The 18,386-nt window shown below is 41.4% G+C and overlaps 1 protein-coding gene across 3 annotated transcripts in view; it reads right to left on the bottom strand.

Moving 5' to 3' along the window:
* Positions 1-18,386, bottom strand: part of LOC101338839 (ras-related protein Rab-3B) — a 109,389-nt gene that overhangs the window by 72,541 nt on the left and 18,462 nt on the right. For 2 of the 3 annotated variants that reach the window (XM_033866803.2, XM_073789848.1), the window contains exons 5-8: positions 17,698-17,767; positions 16,836-16,919; positions 9,301-9,352; positions 8,178-8,223 (exon numbers count right to left, since the gene is read on the bottom strand). In XM_033866803.2, the coding sequence (XP_033722694.1) occupies positions 8,178-8,223; positions 9,301-9,352; positions 16,836-16,919; positions 17,698-17,767 (252 nt within the window). Of the gene's footprint in view, positions 1-8,177; positions 8,224-9,300; positions 9,353-13,954; positions 14,745-16,835; positions 16,920-17,697; positions 17,768-18,386 lie in introns of those variants that run through there. The other variant, XM_004311914.4, reaches the window with a different exon arrangement.

Below are 18,386 nucleotides of genomic sequence, written 5' to 3'. Positions count from 1 at the left end.
TGCAGTGACTTCAAAAGAAATTGAAGTAAACTAGTGTGGGATAATCAAAAGGACATAAACTTTGGAATCAGAGAGGTCTAAGTTCAAATCCAACCTTCACCATTTGCTAGTTATGTGATTGAATTTCTCTTGATCACACAGGTTACTCATCTGTAAAATGGGGATGAGAATTATTTCATTGGCTCCTTAAGAGAGTTCAATTAAAAGTGATAATGTATGTAAATTAGGGGGTGATAAATAGGATATTCAATTCAATAACATCAGATACTTTAAGGGATCTGACAACTCATAACTAAGTATATCATGCTTGCCAATGATTTCTCCCTTCAGATACATGTCTAGGGAACTTACGAACAGTTGCACTCGCTTAGACTCTATAAAATAAGTCAGGTTGCCTCTCTAATTTTGGAAAAACATCTGTTTCCTTGTTCTCAGAGGGCTTGCTGAGGGATGCTGCTTAAGATGCCCTGTGACCCTTTGCAAAGGTTCAGTCTCATACTCCCCCTTGTGCTCTAAAGGGGAACTGCAATCTCGCTGGACTGACCAGCAGTCATGGTGCTGACATCAGCTTGAACATAGGGGCTGAAAGGAAGGGAATTGACGTTTGGTAAGCACTTACCATATTCCAGAAACCTTCTGAAGTGCCTTCCATACACTATCTCATGTCTCTCATCAACCATTCAACAAGAGGAGACTGAAGCTCAGCTAGGTTAAATGACTTTTACAAATATCCATGGATAGTAAGAGAGAAAGCAGACCTAAACAAAGGACAGAACTGGAAAAGCTGGTGATGTTTACTGCATGATAGAATAAAATACAACCTCCTTAACAAATTCAACTAGGTCCTTTTCTCTCTAGATTTATCTCCCACCACCAACCCCCTTGGTCCTTTTCTCTGGCCATATAGAATAACTTATACTGTAAGTCTGCAGTATAAAAACTGCTTTATACATCAGCATTTCGCATAGGCTTTTGTTTTTACATTGAGTGCCTTCCTGAATACCCCTCCTTTATCAAGAAGACTCCTCCCTACTCATCCTTGTATCCATCTCATCCTTACTTGGAGGGAATTTAATCACTCCCTCCTTTGTACTACTTCTGGACCTTAGGCTTGCAGTTGGTACATGATAGCTAAAATAAAATGTTCAGCCCTAGGAAATTAACAGTGCCCATGCTTTAACACAATTATTCATTTATGGTATACCAGGCATGGCTGAAGGTACTGAGCACTAGAAATACAGTAACACGCAAAACAGATACAGTCCCCATTCTCACAGAACTTACACTCTGATAAGGAAGACAGACATTACACAACTAACCATATCAATAATTACCATTGTGATCATTGTTTTGAAGGAAAAGTAATGGGAGATATAAAAGAAAAAGCTGTTTTGGTTCCATGATCAGGGAAGATTTCACAAAGCAACATTTAGGTGGGATTTCTGAAGAATGAGTTAGGCAAAAATATGGGGAAGGACACTGCAAGTAGAGGGAATAGAATGTGTAAAGACCATGAGGAACCTTGAAAAATGGAAAGAAAACAAATGTGGCTGGAATATGTGATAGAATGAGAGAATGACTTGCAATGAAGCTGGAGAGAGACTTGAGAGCCAAATTATACCACTCACTTAAACAGTATTATTGATTTTGGACTTTATCCTGGGAGTAATGGAGGAGAGACAGTGAAGAGTTTCAAGCAGGGAAATGATATAACCAGAATTCTATTCTGAAGAGAGCAGTCCCTGTGGAGAACATGTGGAGAGAGGGGCAAGGATGGATGCAAGGAAACCAGCTAAATAGCTATTCATTTATTTAGCCATCTCATTAATGTTTATTGAATGCCTACCACGTGCCAGATTCTATACTAGGCTTTGAGGATACAGCAGTGAACAAGACAGACAAAAGCCCTGCCCTGATGGATCTTACACTAAAAGTCTAGGTGACAAATGCTGGTGGTTGAGACGATGGTGGTGATGATGTGGATGAAGAAGAGTGTATTAGTCAGCTTGGGCTGCCATCATCCAGTACCACAGACTTGGTGGTTTAACAACAAATTTATTTTCTCACAGTTCTGGAAGCTAGAATTCTGAGATCAGGGTTGATTTCTTTCTTTCTTCTTCTTTTTTTAAAAAAATATTTATTTATTTATTTGGCTGCTTCAGGTCTTAGTTGCGGCATGCTGGATCTTTAGTTACGGCATGTGAACTCTTAGTTGTGGCATGTGGGATCTAGTTCCCTGACCAGGGATCAAACCCAGGTCCCCTGCACTGGGAGCGTGGAGTCTTAGCTACTGGACCACAGGGAAGTCCCAGGGTTGATTTCTTAAGACCTCTCTTCTTAGCTTATAGAGGACCATCTTCTCCCTGTGTCTTCACATGGTCTTCCCTGTGTGTGTGTGCCTGTGTCCTAATCTCTTCCTGTGAGGATATCAGTCATATTGGATTAGGGCCCACCCATATGACCTCATTTTAACTTAATTACCTCTCTAAAGGCCCTATCTCCAAATACAGTCACATTTTGAGGTTGAGGGTTAGGACTTCAACATATTAATTTGGGGGAGGACATGATTCAGCCCATAACAAGGAGTGAATGGATTTTTAAAAAAAATATTTAGGACAGAGAATGAACAGTAATTGACAATTAAGGAGTAAAGAGAAGGAGATGTCAAGGATGAGTCTCAGGTTTCTGGCATGTAAAACAATAGGGTGGTGCTATTGACCTATTTGATAAGGAACACTGGAAGAAAGTTCACAAGGATCCAGTTCCTCTTTTCAGTCGTTGTGGTCCTTTTAGGGTCCTAAAGCAATGTACAAAGATATGATAGTTTGGCCAGCAGCATATCACAATATTTATTGGCACATGATATCAAATATATGGGGGAATTGTATCATCCATAAAAATCTGAATTAGAAAGAGAACTTTCAAAAATGATTTTGTCAGCCAGACTTTCCTCATTCACTTCGAAATTCCATATCTCCTCCCATTACCTTAACAGGAACCATTTAGGTGGAGTTGTGAAGGCCAAAGCCGGAGTGTAACAGGTAGAATGTCAAAGAGAAAATGAGGTGAGGAAAGGTTGACAGTGTGGGTCAGGCTGGAGAGACACATAAGGTCCACGGATGGTTTGTTTTTAGATGAGAAATAAGTGTTTGTTTAAGTTTGCATAGGAATAATCCAATAGAGATAGAGAGATTGATGATATAAGAGAGAAACATTTATGGCAAAAAAAAAACTGAGGACAGGGAAGGGCTGACTCCAGAGCTCAATGGAAGGATTAGCCTCTGATAAGTAGAAACCATCTCTTCCACTGGAATAAAAGGATGGGAGGAGAAGATGAGACAGATACAGGGAAGGTCTGTAGATTTATTTACCAGGGCAAAGTTGAGGGAGTTATATCAGAAGATCTGGATAAGGTCAAAGTGTAATGGAAGATATTGATCAGTTAGGTTGAAAGGATAGATAGGTGGTTGTGCTCAGAGAATGGAATTTCTGATTCAAGGCTTCAAAGGTAGAAGAGTTTTGAGTGATAATGAGACCATTCGAGTCAGTGGCTGCAATAGAGTGGAGGTCATTGATGTGAAGGAGGCCAAATAAATGAGAAGCCAAGATATTAGATGAAGGTTTTTTTTTGTTTTTTTGTTTTTTGCGGTACGCGGGCCTCTCACTGCTGTGGCCTCTCCCGTTGCGGAGCAGAGGCTCCGGATGCGCAGGCTCAGCGGCCATGGCTCATAGGCCCAGCCGCTCCACAGCGTGTGGGATCTTCCCGGACTGGGGCACAAACTCGTGTCCCCTGCATCGGCAGGCAGACTCTCAACCGCTGCGCCACCAGGGAAGCCCTTAGATGAAGTTTTTCATGGCTTTTCATGGCAAGTAATGGGAAGCCAAGCTTCAGCTGACTTAAATTGTTGGAATATTAGGTCATATATCTTGAAGTCCACAAAGTGGTATTCAAGGTTGACTTCATCCACTGGCTCCAAACGTGTTTCACTGCAGTTTTCTCATTATTTCCCCCCCTCCATGTGTTGGTTTCACACTCCATCTAGTAGCAAATAAAAATATCCTGTGAGGGTTTCCCTGGTGGCGCAGTGGTTGAGAGTACGCCTGCCGATGCAGGGGACACAGGTTCGTGCGCCGGTCCAGGAGGATCCCACGTGCCGCGGAACGGCTGGGCCCGTGAGCCATGGCCGCTGAGCCTGTGCGTCCGGAGCCTGTGCTCCACAGAGGGAGAGGCCACAACAGTGAGAGGCCCGCGTACCGCAAAAAAAAAAAATATCCTGTGAGACCTCTCAGAATTTCTAAAATATTAATTTTAAATCATTCCAAGAGATACATTGTTATCCAAACTTATTTAGCCATGGAATGCCTTTCTAGGGACACTAGTGTTGCATGGAATATGCTTTGGAAAATGCTTCTATAACCTTGCTAGACAACAGTTGTTGACTATTACAGTGGCTAGCCACAGAAACTTACTCTGGCTTATGTAAGAAAAAAAAGAATTTATTAAATAACACTGACTAGGGACTTCCCTGGTGGCGCAGTGGTTAAGAATCCGACTGCCAATGCAGGGAACATGGGTTCGATCCCTGATCTGGGAAGATCCCACATGCCGCGGAGCAACAAAGCCCGTGTGCCACATCTACTGAGCCTGCACTCTAGAGCCCGCAGGCCACAGCTGCTGAAGCCCGCATGCCACAAGTACTGAAGCCCACACACCTAGAGCCTGTGCTCCACAACAAGAGAAGCCACCGTAATGAGAAGCCAGTGCACTGCAACGAAGAGTAGCCTCCGCTCTCCACAACTAGAGAAAAGCCCTCACGCAGCAACGAAGACCCAATGCAGCCATTAATTAATTAATTAATTTAAAAAACATAACACTGACTAGATCATAAACTACCCAGGGATGCTGGAGAACCAGGTTTGGGGTACACATTGCAGACATGCTGGGGAAGACACCATGGCTGTCACCACTAAGTACTAAACTTGTACTGCTTGAAAACCACTAGCCTCCAACACTGGACACCACTGTGGGCATTATAACCACCACTGCCCCAAGAACTCAGTCTTCCTGCAAATGCTGTTGTCTGTGCTGCAGGAAGGTGTATCTGATTGGCTGAGCCTAGGTCATTTGCCTATAGTCTAGCTGCAAAGGAGGCTGGGAAAGCAATTATCTAGTATTTCCAACTTCTAAAATAGAAAGAGAGTTCTGTCTCCCTCCAAATTTATAAGGTGAAGGATTTCTTGAATCTAAGAAGGATAATTTAATGGCTAAAAAGAATTTTTTAATGGCTACATAATACATTAATTTCTTTGCCCAACTTGAACTATATTATTTCCCGCCTACCCATATTTACACTTAAAAGAAAAAAACACTTCAACATAATGCAACTCAAAATGCAATTACCCACTCACCAAAAGCAGTGCAACCCAAAGTCTCATTATTTACTACATCCAGTTACAGATCTAGAACTTCTAAGTGCTATTTTTGGAATCACACCTGTATATATGATATCTTAATCAGGAAGTTCACTGCTATAATAAGCAAGGTTCTATTGTGGATAATAGGAACCATGCTAGCTATTTTAATCAGAAAGCATTTAATACAGGGAATTAGGTACTAAAAAAAAATCACTGAAATGACTAGAAGAACAAACACTAAACTGGGCCCCAAGGAATGACTCCAAGACATCGTAGGCTGTCCCTACATGGGAAATGAAAGTTTTACATCACTCGGGAAGGAATCTGCCCTCCCAGGTTATGGTTTCGGGATCACACCATCTTGGCCACCATCTGGAAATAAGCAAGCCATTGTCCTCCTGGAACACTGCGATAGCTACAACCTGGGATCAGGAAGCTGCTGCCAGAACACTTGTCTCCAGAGCCACATCACACCTGCGAAGTCACACCAGCAAAATGGAGGCCTCACAGTCTGCCAACTCTTCCCCAACAGTTCCCAATTCAATCTCACATGAAAGCATCACTGTAAAGTGAGTGCACTTTAGAGGCAATACTGAGTGAGACAGCATGATGGTGACTAAGATGGTCAGCAAGCCCACAGATGGTAGTACCAAAGCAGAAGCTTGGCAGAAGGGAAATCCAGATTAAGACTCTCTTCCAATAAAATCAGATCGTTGCTTCATCCAGGATAAAAGGAATCCAGTGTAATTAAATTGACACGAGGGGGAAATTCCCTGGCAGTCCAGTGGTTAGGACTCAGTGCCTTCGCTGCTGAGGGCCCAGGTTCAATCCCTGATTGGGGGAACTAAGATCCCACAAGCCATGCAGCACAGCCAAAAAAAAGAAAGAAAAAAAAAAAAAAAAAAACCGACACAAGATACCTTGCTGTTGGAGTCTCTGGATTGTGTCACCAAGTCCAAAGGTTCAGTGTTGGTTGCTGCAGCTGACAAGTTAGGCGCTCAGCAGTGACAGGTTATCCTTGGAGAGGCTGCCTAACTGTGATCAGTGGCCCTGATGCTCATGGCCTAGAGTGGCATGGGAGAGCAGCCCAATTATCCCGCCCAATGAAGGGAAGAGAAGTGGTGCTGAGGAGCTGAAAGGGCCACCTGGACGGGCCTTGTTGACAAGATAAAGGGGCAGGGTGCGTGGACTGACCACTGGAGACTGATAGGAAGATAGACATCTCAGCAGATGCCTTCGTGGAAGGATGTGCCAGGACCAGGTAGGATGCATTATACCTCAGAAGATGCTAGCATGAGCAGTGTCTCTTATCTGATGTCATGACACTGTTTAATTCTCTGAGATTTAAATGCCATCCAGGGAAGGAGAAAAGAGACAAAAAAAATCCTAAAGTTGATCAAGTTTCAACCTCAAATAACCTAAAAAAGCTTGGACCTGACTGTAAGTGGTTTCTCTGTCTTCAGGCAGAATGGCAGTTTGAAAGGGAATTGTTATTGGAATAGACAATTATGTTTCTATTTTTGTAATTGTATAAGTTGGCTTGAAAATTTATACTTGCTACACAGCATAAGGCATTGATGCAGTCCTTGAGTTGGCTGACTTGAATACAAATTGCCTAGTATGGTGTAGTAGTTAAAAGCATGGTTTCAGGGGCCAAATTGCCCACATTCAAATCCCAACTCTGATCCCACTAGCTTAGGTAAGATACTTACCCACTGTGTGCCTCAGTTTCCCTATCTATAAGGCAGAGATGATGATGATGGCAATAGAACCAAATCCATCAGGTTATTGTTAGGATTCAATGAGTTAATACGACTGGATGATTTAGAACAGTTTCTGGCACACAGTGCTGTATAAATGTTTGCATCTTTAGGTAAAGAATGTTTGAAACCTTTAGTCTTGAAACTTCTATGGTTGCATGATCCCTGAAAGAATTTTGGAAAAGTAGGTACTTTTTTTTTTTTTTTTTTGCAGTATGCGGGCCTCTCACTGCTGTGGCCTCTCCCGTTGCGGAGCACAGGCTCCAGACGCGCAGGCTCAGCGGCCATGGCTCACGGGCCCGGCAGCTCCGCGGCATGCGGGATCCTCCCGGACCGGGGCACGAACCCGTGTCCCCCGCATCGTCAGGCGGACTCTCAACCACTGCACCACCAGGGAAGCCCAAAACTAGGTACTTTTAAGTTGACTCTTTTGAGATCTAAAAGCTTCATCATTTAAATAACGGCAAAGGACATAATTTCTGGTGTACTGTAAATATTAACATTTAGAAAAAGCTGTTATGTCACTTAAAAAAAATGTATACGCTAGAGCCTAAGTACCACAGGAATTTTATACCCACCTTATCCACTTAATTTTTTTTTTCCACTTAAAACTAATACATGGACAGGCTCTTCTTAACGGTTGGAAATTTTACATTATTCTCTTTCTTCTTGAACTTGCATTTCTTTCACTCCACCCACAGAATTATAAGCTAATGTAATGCATTTATATGCTTAAAGTCTCTTATTGATCACCATGTCATACCTCTCTATAGTAAATTTATGTATTTAATAGGAATTAAAATGCTAAAATTCTTATAGTCAAATTCTTTGAGTATAAGAATCTCAGTTACATTAGACAAGTTTTGTACCCTAGTTTACCTCTTTATCTTTCCCCCCATTTGGCTGTCACTGTGGTAACCAGCTACGTTTGGAGGTTGAGGACACCTCTATAAAACTGCATTCCCTTATCTCTTGCTTTCTGCTTCCAAGGCTCTTTGTTACCTCTGTGTCGACGTTCTTCCAGGAAATTAGCTCCTCTGAGGCAACCCTGGATCAGAGAGGTAAACAGCTCAATAATAAATCCTATTTTGGTTCTCCCTCCTGTGCTTCACTTTCCCCAGTCTCTCATTCCTGTCCCCGAGAATCTCTTCCTAGAATATATTACCCGTACAGGCCTTATCTCAGGCCCTACTTTTAGGGGAACCTAAGCTAAAATCTAAGAGTTAAAATTTTTTTTCCAGATTCAATTATCGTTACAAGAATTATTAGTATGTCAATCAAAACAATAAATATTACAAATGTTAATAATTATTAAACATAAAAAGTAAAGTTTTATTAAAATTGCATCTTAGTGACATGACTTTTTAAAATGTCATTCATATATCTGTGGGAAGAATATTACTTATGGCTAGAATGGGACAGGATTCAGCATTAACTACTTTTTATATCAAGAGTATTCTCAAAATGTTAAAAACTTAATTCTCGGACAGATTTTAAGCACATGCCAAAATTTTAACTTATTAATCAGGACCAGCAAGATGACAAAACCAGTTCAAAGTTGAAATAAGATTATTAAATCAGATACAAAATTGGTTAATGACCTAAAGGCATTAAAGCTATAACCTATGAGGTTATCTTCTCCCTGGGAAAGAAATCATTTGCTTCTTATCAGTTTTCTATAAATTGACATCTAACTCTATAGAGTTGTAAAATGTGTGTGCCCTAATTAACAGTAAATAGTAAATCAAACTAATTTGTATTCTCTTAGAAAGTCAGATAACCCTTTAGGGAGGCTTCCTGCTATACAATATACATTGTATATTGTATATATACAACCCTTTAGGGAGGCATCCCCTGCTATACAATAACATTAAAAGTTTGGAACAATTTTTCTTAACACTAGTTATTGCGTTTAGAAATATAAATGCTTAGAAATGTTCACATAAATAAGTACATGAGAATGGAAGTTTTGTTAGTGCAATAGCATTAAATTCTTTGAACTCTTACTGAGTTATATGCCAAAAAATCACAAGTGACCTAACATCAAAAATTTAAAATACCAGTTGATACATCAATTAGGCCCTCTTTTAGTCATGTTGTAAGCAAAGAAATAGAAAACACTTACCTTGTGGAAGAATTTGTTACCCATTCATTAAAGTCATTCACTTTCTCAGTTTCTGGAAAGTATACCACAAAGACATCAAATACTTATTAACTACCTCTCAAACATTTTCACTTGCCTTGGAGGTACACCACACAACCCAAATGCCACAAAAAGGGCTAAGAAAATCTTTGCCAATGCAACATGCTTTGATAAACTGTGTTCATCTTATCATGTGCTTCAAGTGTATTTTAATGAAACACTTGTCTTTCATTCAATTTATGGAAAAAGTATTATATATTAGCTAAATGGCCAAGTCAGTCTTCACTGTTAAGTCAATCAGCTACATCAGTCTTTCATTTAAAAAGACTTCATTTTGGAGAGTAGAGTGTTTTATTTTATTTTTAAATTTATTTTATTTTATTATTTATTTTTGGCCACATTGGGTCTCTGCTGCTACGCGCGGGCTTTTTCTCTAGTTGCGGCGAGTGGGGGCTACTCTTCATTGTGGTGCGCAGGCTTCTCATTGCAGTGGCTTCTCTTGTTGTGAAACATGGGCTCTAGGCATGTGGGCTTCAGTAGTTGTGGCACACAGCCTCAGTAGTTGTGGCGTGTGGGCTTAGTTGCTCCGAGGCATGTGGGATCTTCCCAGCCCAGGGCTCGAACCCGTGTCCCCTGCATTGGCAGGCAGATTCTTAACCACTGCACCACCAGGGAAGCCCCAGAATAAGCGTTTTAAAATCAAATGTATTAGGACTTCGCTGGCGGTCCAGTGGTTGACTCTGCGCTTCCACTGCAGGGGGCACGGGTTCCATCCCTGGTTGGGGAAGTAAGATTCCATATGCTGCACGGTGCAGCCAAAAAAAAAAGTAATTCATTATCTCTAAAATCAAAATGTATTGATATATACATACAGTAAAATGTCTATATAGAGTTTACAGTTGGATAGGTTTTGACAAATACATACACCTAGGTAAGCATCACAATCAACATTTGCATCACCACAGCAAGTTCCCTCACGTGACATTGCAGTTAAATTCCTCTCCCCACACCCCCAATCTCAGGTAACCACTGATTTGATTTCTCAGACTACAGACAAGTTTTGCCTGTTCTGAAACTTCATATAAATGTACTCTTTTTTGGTCTTTTTCACTCAGCATGTTTTTGAGATTCATCCATGTTGTTTTATGTATCAGTAGTTTGTTTTTCTTTATTCTGGGTAGTAACCTTTTGTATGAATATACCACAGTTTATCCACTTATTTGATAGGCATTTAGGTTGTTTCCAGTTTTTGGATATTATGAATAAGGTTTCTATCATTCTTGTACAAGTTTTTGGTTTTTTCAAATATTTATTTTGGCTGCACCGGGTCTTAGTTGCGGCACACGGGATCTTCTTTGCGGCATGCAGGATCTTTTTTTAATTTAATTTAATTTATTTATTTATTTTTTTGCGGTACGCGGGCCTCTCACTGTTGTGGCCTCTCCCGTTGCGGAGCACAGGCTCCGGACGCGCAGGCCCAGCGGCCATGGCTCACGGGCCCAGCCGCTCGGCGGCATGTGGGATCTTCCTGGACCGGGGCACAAACCCATGTCCCCCGCATCGGCAGGCGGACTCTCAACCACTGCGCCACCAGGGAAGCCCGGCATGCAGGATCTTTAGTTGCGGCATGCAGGCTTCTTAGTTGTGGCATGTGAACCCTTAGTTGCGGCATGCGTGTGTGATCTAGTTCCCCGACTAGGGATTGAACCCAGGCCCCCTGCATTGGGAGCATGGAGTCTTATCCACTGGACCACCAGGAAAGTCCCTCTTGTACAAGTTTTTGTTTTTGTTTTTGCAGACTTCTGTTTCATATAAATCACATAATCCTGTAATCCTGGAATTGCTGGGTTGCATAGTAAGTGTACATTTAACTTTATAAAACACTCCCAAACTGTTTTCCAAAATGTTTGTACCATTTGACCTTCCCATCAACAATAAACTGGAGAGTTCTAGTTGCTCCACATCCCCTCTAAACTTGGTATCAAGTTTTTTTAATTTTAGCAATTCCAGCAGGTGGGAAATAGTATCTCATTATAGTTTTAATCTACATTTCTCTGTTGCCTAATATCACACATTTTCACATGCTTATTGGCCATTCTTATATCTTCTTTTGTGAAGTATCTGTTCAAGTCTTTGCCCAGGGGCAACAACGTAACTTCATTTTTCAAGTCAAATAAACATGTTAACATGAATCTGTATGACAACTACCTTAGTTTCAAATCCTAACTCTAAAACTAATTCCAAATTCTAAGAGGTGAAGACCTGTCATGAATTTGTCACTTGGATGACTTCAAACTTCCTTCTCTTCTCCTTAGACCTCTCCCGCAGGAGAAATGCCTTCTTTAATAACTGGGGACTGGAAGAAGCAAATTTTCGTCACTTCCACACTACAACATTTCTGAATTCAAAACATCTCCAAATGGTGCAAACTGCCCATTTCTAATGTTAGGTTTTACTCTTGACAAACTACGCTTATGACAACTATGTACAAGACATAAAGCCTTTCTTTAATCAAGGAAGCTTAGTACTATTTCAATTTACCTTGGTTTGGCACCCCAGAGGTGTTTGCATAATACAGCAATGCACCATATTAAAATTCAGGGTAAGAGGTATGCCTTTCTTCTGTGAAGTGGGGAAAGGTGAATAGTGAGTGATAAGGGAGGTGGGAATGAACCATCTTGATGACATATCCTGGGAAATCTTTTTTGTTTAACTGTGGTAAAATGTATGTAACAAAATTTAAACTACTTTCAAGTGTACAGTTCTGTAGCATTAAGTACATTCACATTGTTGTGTAACTATCACCACCATCCATCTTCAGAACATTTTCATCTTTCCCCACTTAAATTCTGTATCCATTAAACACAAACACCCAACCCCCCTAGTTCCTGGCAACCACCAGTCTTCATCTCTATGAATTTGACTGGTACCTCATGTAAGTGGAATCATACAGTATTTGTCCTTTTGTGACTGGCTTATTTTACTTAGCATAATGTCTTCAAGGGTCATCCATGTTTTAGCATGTGTCAGAATTTCCTTCCTTTTAAAGGCTGCATAACATTGCATTGTATGTATATACCTCATTTTGTTAATCTACTCATCTGTTGATGGACCCAAGTTGCTTCAACCTTTTTTACTCTTATGAAAAATGCTATAAACAGAGGTGTGCAAATGTCCATTCAAGTCCCTGCATTCAGTTCTTTTGGGTATATACCCAGAAGTGGAATTGCTGGATCATATGGTAATTGTTTGATTTTTTGAGGAATCCTAGGAAATCACTTTTGGGAAAATGAAGACCTGGATATCAATTCAGTAAAGATTTTGTGCCCATGTATTTCTTGTAAAGTCTTTACATACCCCAGACTGAAAACGCTTGTTCTGAGTCACACCTTAGAACATAAAGGAGGTAATGTAATGTGTGGTGGAAAAAGTATGAGTTTGGAATAAGACAGGGGTGGTTAGAATCCAGTATTTAGACTAGAAACTGAGGGCAAGCCACTTCTCTCTCCAGTTTCCTTTTCCATAAAATGAGGCTAATAATACCTATCCATTAGGACCATTAATGGGATTTAAATAGAATGAATGAAAAGAACCTACCACAGAGCTTGACAATTCACTTGAAAGGACATTGTTTAGAGACCTTGGTACACAAGACAGAGGAATAGCTCTGCCCTAGAGCATGGCTGCCTGATGACAGCTACATGTGTGCAAACAGGTAATTACAATATAATGTAGTACTGAGCCAAGATAGATGTATTGGGGAGAGGGGCATTTTATCCTCCTGAGAAAAGCCAGGTCTGCAAGAGGCGGCTCAAAATGTGAAGAATGAGTAAAAAGAAGTTTTAGGCAGAGGAAACAAGCCAAGGAAAGACAAAAAAGCATGAAAGAGCATGTTGTGAGGGGAACTTGAAGCAATCTGGTGTCACCACAACACAAAACGCAAAGACAATGGGAGCAAATGATGTTGAAGAAGCTTCCTAAAAGGCATGGTAAAGATCTCGACTTGATCCTGTGCCTTGGTTTCCTTGTACACCTCAAATTCTTGTATAAAATGGAAATGATAATAGTACCTTTGTCATAGGCCTGTTAGGACTAAAGGCAAACGAAATGGGATAATACACATAAAGCACTTAGAAGAGTGCCTGCCACATACTGAGGCCCAAATATTTTCTAATGTTAGTATTATTTTCTTGAGTGTGGCAGGAAAGGCTTTAAGCAGGGGAGTGACATGGTCACATCTGTGTTTTGGAAAGATCACTCTGGGGGAAGTAAGGAGGATGGATTGCAGGAGAGAATATTGGAGGCAAGTAGGCAAGTTACAAGGCTACAACAATAAATAGTCTAGGAAGTAGAAAAGGCCTGCCCTGTACAAGAGTGACAGTGAGGAAGGAGGGAATTCAGGTATTTAAAAAGTAGAAGAGAAGAGCTCTGATGCCTGTTAGAATGTGGGAGGTGCAGGTGCACGAGGAGTCCTAGACAGAGCTCCTAGATTAGGTCCTCAAGGTTAGTTTTCTTCCTAAATGATCTCCCTCCCTCCATTCTCCAATAACAAAAAGGCCATCAAACACATTTCCTTTTAAAGTTTTATTAAAGTTTAATGGAACAATTTATATATATATATATATATATATATATATTTTGGTTAACCCCAGTACAAAAATACAGTTGACGACTTGACAAAAATGGCTCCATCTAGGGCTTGAAGGTTTGAGTTTCTCCAACAGCAACAGGGGAAAGCATGCTTCCAGCTGGGCTGAGTCCAAAGCACACAGCCATTCCCGCACACGCATGCGTGCAAACAGGGAAGCCAAGCCAGAGAAGAGGAAGGAAGTTGAAGGGATTCAGGAAGAAGCCCAAGATTATTCCCAGGAGAGAAAGAGAAGAAACAGGCTGGTCTCCTTGGTGGGGTAGAATTACGGATTTACATTTAGGACTTGTTTTAAATGATAAGCTATTTCTGCAATTTTAACATTATAAAAAAGATGCTTCTGGTCTCTCTTCACCACTAAGGTGAGTAAAGCAGGAGGAAATGGAAAGATTCAACTACTGCAGTGTGAGGAGTAAACCTCCAAATGGCTCAAGTTTTGTGTCAAAAGGTGTCATTCTTTACCTTCAATGACAGAGACATTTAGGTGAGAGGGGACAGGAGAAGGAAGTCTGCCACACTCTGCTGGATCACAAACATGGAGACCAGCTTCTGGCAGCAGAACTCTTCCACAGTGAGAGGGCCCCTTCCCATGGAGGCAGGAACAAGGTTTAAATGTTCTGAGTGATTCCTCAATATTCCCTTCCCTGCTGCCTTCCTTCTAGAACAGTAACTTTGATGAAAGGAGGGATACATTCATGTTACAACTCATCTTCGAGATGTTTCTCTCTGAAGGCATCACCCGTCAGCCTTTCCTGAGCTTCCTTCATCCCCTGAACAACTGTGAAATAAAGGTTGAGGGGAAAAGTATGAAGCACGTCTTTAATATTTGACATGTGACAACCAATACAGATTTTTATGTTTTAGGAGAAATATAAGAGGAGCACAGGATCTGGATTCAAGATCTAGTTCTGGATTTTAGCCCTGGAAAGTCTCTTGAATTTGTTTCCTCATCTATAAATAAGGTGATGCTACCTACTTCACACAGATTATAAAAATTAAATGAGAGAATGAATAATAAATGTGCTTTATAAACTATGAAGTCTTAAAAAAATGTTAGTAGTTACTTTGGCTTACCCTCCAGGATTAGAGTTGAACCCCTGTCACAGGCTGTAGATATTCACTTGACACTAAGGGAAAAGAAAACATCTTCCTACCATCCCCATCATCTCTTTGGAGGATCGCTGCATTTAGTTCATATCCTGTGGAGGTTACAGTTTACACTGGTATGTGAGTGTGTGCGTGTACATGGAGGGAGGATGGTCTTCACTGAAAGAGGTCATCATATCTAGTATCAATTACGTATGGAAGAAGTCAAGTTCTCAGGCACAGGAGAAACCTGGAAGGCAGGTCCTGGTCAGACGGAAGATGAAACTTCTCATCTATCTTGGGCATCAAGGAGGGCAGCTGTTTTGGTACAGGCTCCCCATACAATGGCAGGCCAGTTGTTAGGCTGAGCCAGAGTCTGTGGATCTCAGAAAGCAAACCAGGTAGTATAGTTTGTTACATCCCTTTTGTTTTGCCCAAGCCTTTAGTAAAGCCAGGTTTGAATATTCCAGTTTCATGTCAGCTGAGCCATGGAGAATTCAGGCAAAGGGTTCTGTGTCCACATTTGGACTAATGTGTTAAAGGATGATGCTGGTGTCAAGATGGAAGTGGTAACTTCATGAAATTCTAAAAGGAAGGTGAATTTCAGGGTCAAGAGTTGGGGACCTATGGGAATTCCCTGGTGGTCCAGTGGTTAGGACTAGGTGCTTTCACTGCCGTGGGCCTGGGTTCAATCCCTGGTCGGGGAACTAAGATCCCACAAGCCTCACAGCCAAAAAAAAAAAAAAAAGTTGGGAACCTAAAGTTCAGCTACCCTTCTCCATGTGGAAAATTTCCCTGTAACACCAACCTCCAGTGATCGGCATTTGGGTAGGAAAGATGACATTCTCCTTACCCATGGAAAGGAGAGGATAACCTCTGCAGATCTCTTTCCTCTACCTATCCTGAGAAATTAGAGTTCTGAGGACTCAGAACATAAAGTGATCAACAACCTGGCAGCATGGCAATGGGAGACACATGGCAACTTAGCAAACAACCCTCTTTTACAGATGGCAGGGAAATTCAGAAGGAAAACAGGGACATTATGTGGCATGAATTCCAACCTCTCCCTCTAGAATGACTGTGCTCAAGGATAAGAGAACAAAAAAGCATGACTGACTTATGATTTCAATCTTCCCTCACATGTTTGTGCTGACGCTGTTCCCTCTGCCTCGAATGATGCTTTCCGCATTCCTCTGCTGGCTAGGACTCAACCCAGTCATCATTCCCTCTAGCATGCCTCACGCCCTCTCCATGTTGGGCTATACTCCCCCCTACACACACACACCCCTTGCTTCTGTAACTTGAAATGCCCTCTTCATATGTGTCCATAGAGACAAATTCTTATCCGTATCCATCTAGATCCAGTTAAAGTTTACTATCTATGAAACCTTTCAGACTAGATCAGCTAACAGTTAGCATTCCCCTTCTTTGAATTCTCACAAGAATAGCATTAGTGCAGTGGAAAAAAACTAAGTTCTGGACTGAAATCCTGGCTCTGTGACTTTTTAACTGTGGGTCCACGGGCAAGTGACTATTTCTGGGACCTTCAGTTCTTAACAGTTTCCTGTGGGTCAGTTAGCTCCCAGCTGGATTATAAAAAGCTAGGGAAGGGGCTCAGTCTTATCTTTCTCCTATATTCTACACAGCATCTAGCCAAAAGCTAGTCATGCAGCAGATGCTCGGCTAACATGTTGAATTAGTTTCCCATCACAGACCTTGCATGTGGTTCATCCTACTGAAACCTAGCAGCAACCCTCCCTCTTCTCTCTCAACATAACCATACCTTGCTCAGCACTGGTGTAGAAATACTTGTAGCTGGGGTTTCCATTCTCATTGATGATTTCAGGACGCACCTTGCCACTGGGATCTATTGTAGACAAAATGGCAGAGGGATTGCAATAGTTACAACAGAGAGGTACTTTAAGCACCATATGGTACATTAGGCCTTCTGGAAAACGAGACCTGCCCATCTTTGCAGCCCATTATCTCACCACCTTACCCCTTGTTTTTTATGTTGCAATCACAATGAATTCCTTGTAATTCCCTGAACACAACCCACCCCTACCCTCACTCCCCACCATGCCTTGGTATATGCTGGTCCCTCTTGCTGGCATGTTTCTTTTCTGTTTGATAATGGTGGGATCTATATTTTTATTTGTTTCCCCCATAGAATCTAGCAGAATGCTGAGCAAAGATTAGGTAGTCATTAAATATCTTTTATAAAATTGTTTGTGGAAATACATTTTTCTTGTTATAGAATCCCATTGCTTCAACCTCACTACAGGGTCAAGGGTGGGAACTGTGGCTTATCTCAGTCCCTGTAGTGCCTAGCAGTGCTTGACATATGGCTGATGCACAAATGATTGCTAAATGGATAAATGAATGATCACTACTCTCCCACTGCTCACAAAAGCAGTTAGTTTTGGGGTTTTGTTTTGTTTTTTACAAAAGCACGTAGTTAATGGGAAAAGTTTTCCTTCAGATCCGAGGTTCTGGCATTCAGAACTCCCCATTCTCTCTTGAAACTGGTTTTTGTTTTTGTTTTTAGCCATCCCAATAAAATTTCACTAGGTGGAGTCAGTGCCTTGATTCATTTCTCTCTCCTTCTGCATCACAGATCCCCAGATTAAGACCTTTCACCTTACCCAGGAACAGGATTCGTGGAATATAACCCCCATCAGGGCTGAAATCTTCATCTTTGGGTTCTTCTTCATCCTGTTAAGTATAAACCTTAAGTCAGATCATGTTCCCTCTCTCCTCAAAACCTTTCAGTGGCTTCCCCTCCCACTCAGGGTAAAACCTTAAGTCCTTGCAGTGGCCTAAGAGGCCCTACTTCAACTGTCACCTGGGCACTTCTCTAACATCACGCCCTACCCCTTGTTCAGTCTTTTCCAACCACACTAAGTTGCCTGCTGTTGCTGTCATTAAACAAGCCGGGCATGCTCCCCACTCAGGCTTTTGTATTTGCTCTTACACTCCTCCTGGACACACTTCCCCCTTCATCCACATGACTCACTCCCTTTTCTGCTTCAAATCTTTGCTCAAATGTCACCTTGTTTTCTAACTACCTAATTAAAATTGCAAACTATCCCCACCATTCTTCATTTTTAGCCATAGCATTTACCACTATCTGACATACTTTACTTATTTGTCTGCCTCCCCATATTCAATTCTTCATATGTAACTTAATGACAGCAAAGAATTTTGTCTGTTTTGTTCACTGCTGATTCTCAGTACCTACATCACTGACTTGCACAGTTTTTCTTGAATGCATGAATTGATGAGACTGACATTTTAGTACAATTGTGAAGTTACACTTCTCCCAGGAGACAAG

This window comes from Tursiops truncatus, chromosome 1, assembly GCF_011762595.2.
Source record: "Tursiops truncatus isolate mTurTru1 chromosome 1, mTurTru1.mat.Y, whole genome shotgun sequence".
Classification (NCBI taxonomy): Eukaryota; Metazoa; Chordata; class Mammalia; order Artiodactyla; family Delphinidae; genus Tursiops; species Tursiops truncatus.
The sequence above is the reverse complement of the archived record's forward strand: the minus strand, read 5'-3'. Positions and strand labels throughout refer to the sequence as shown.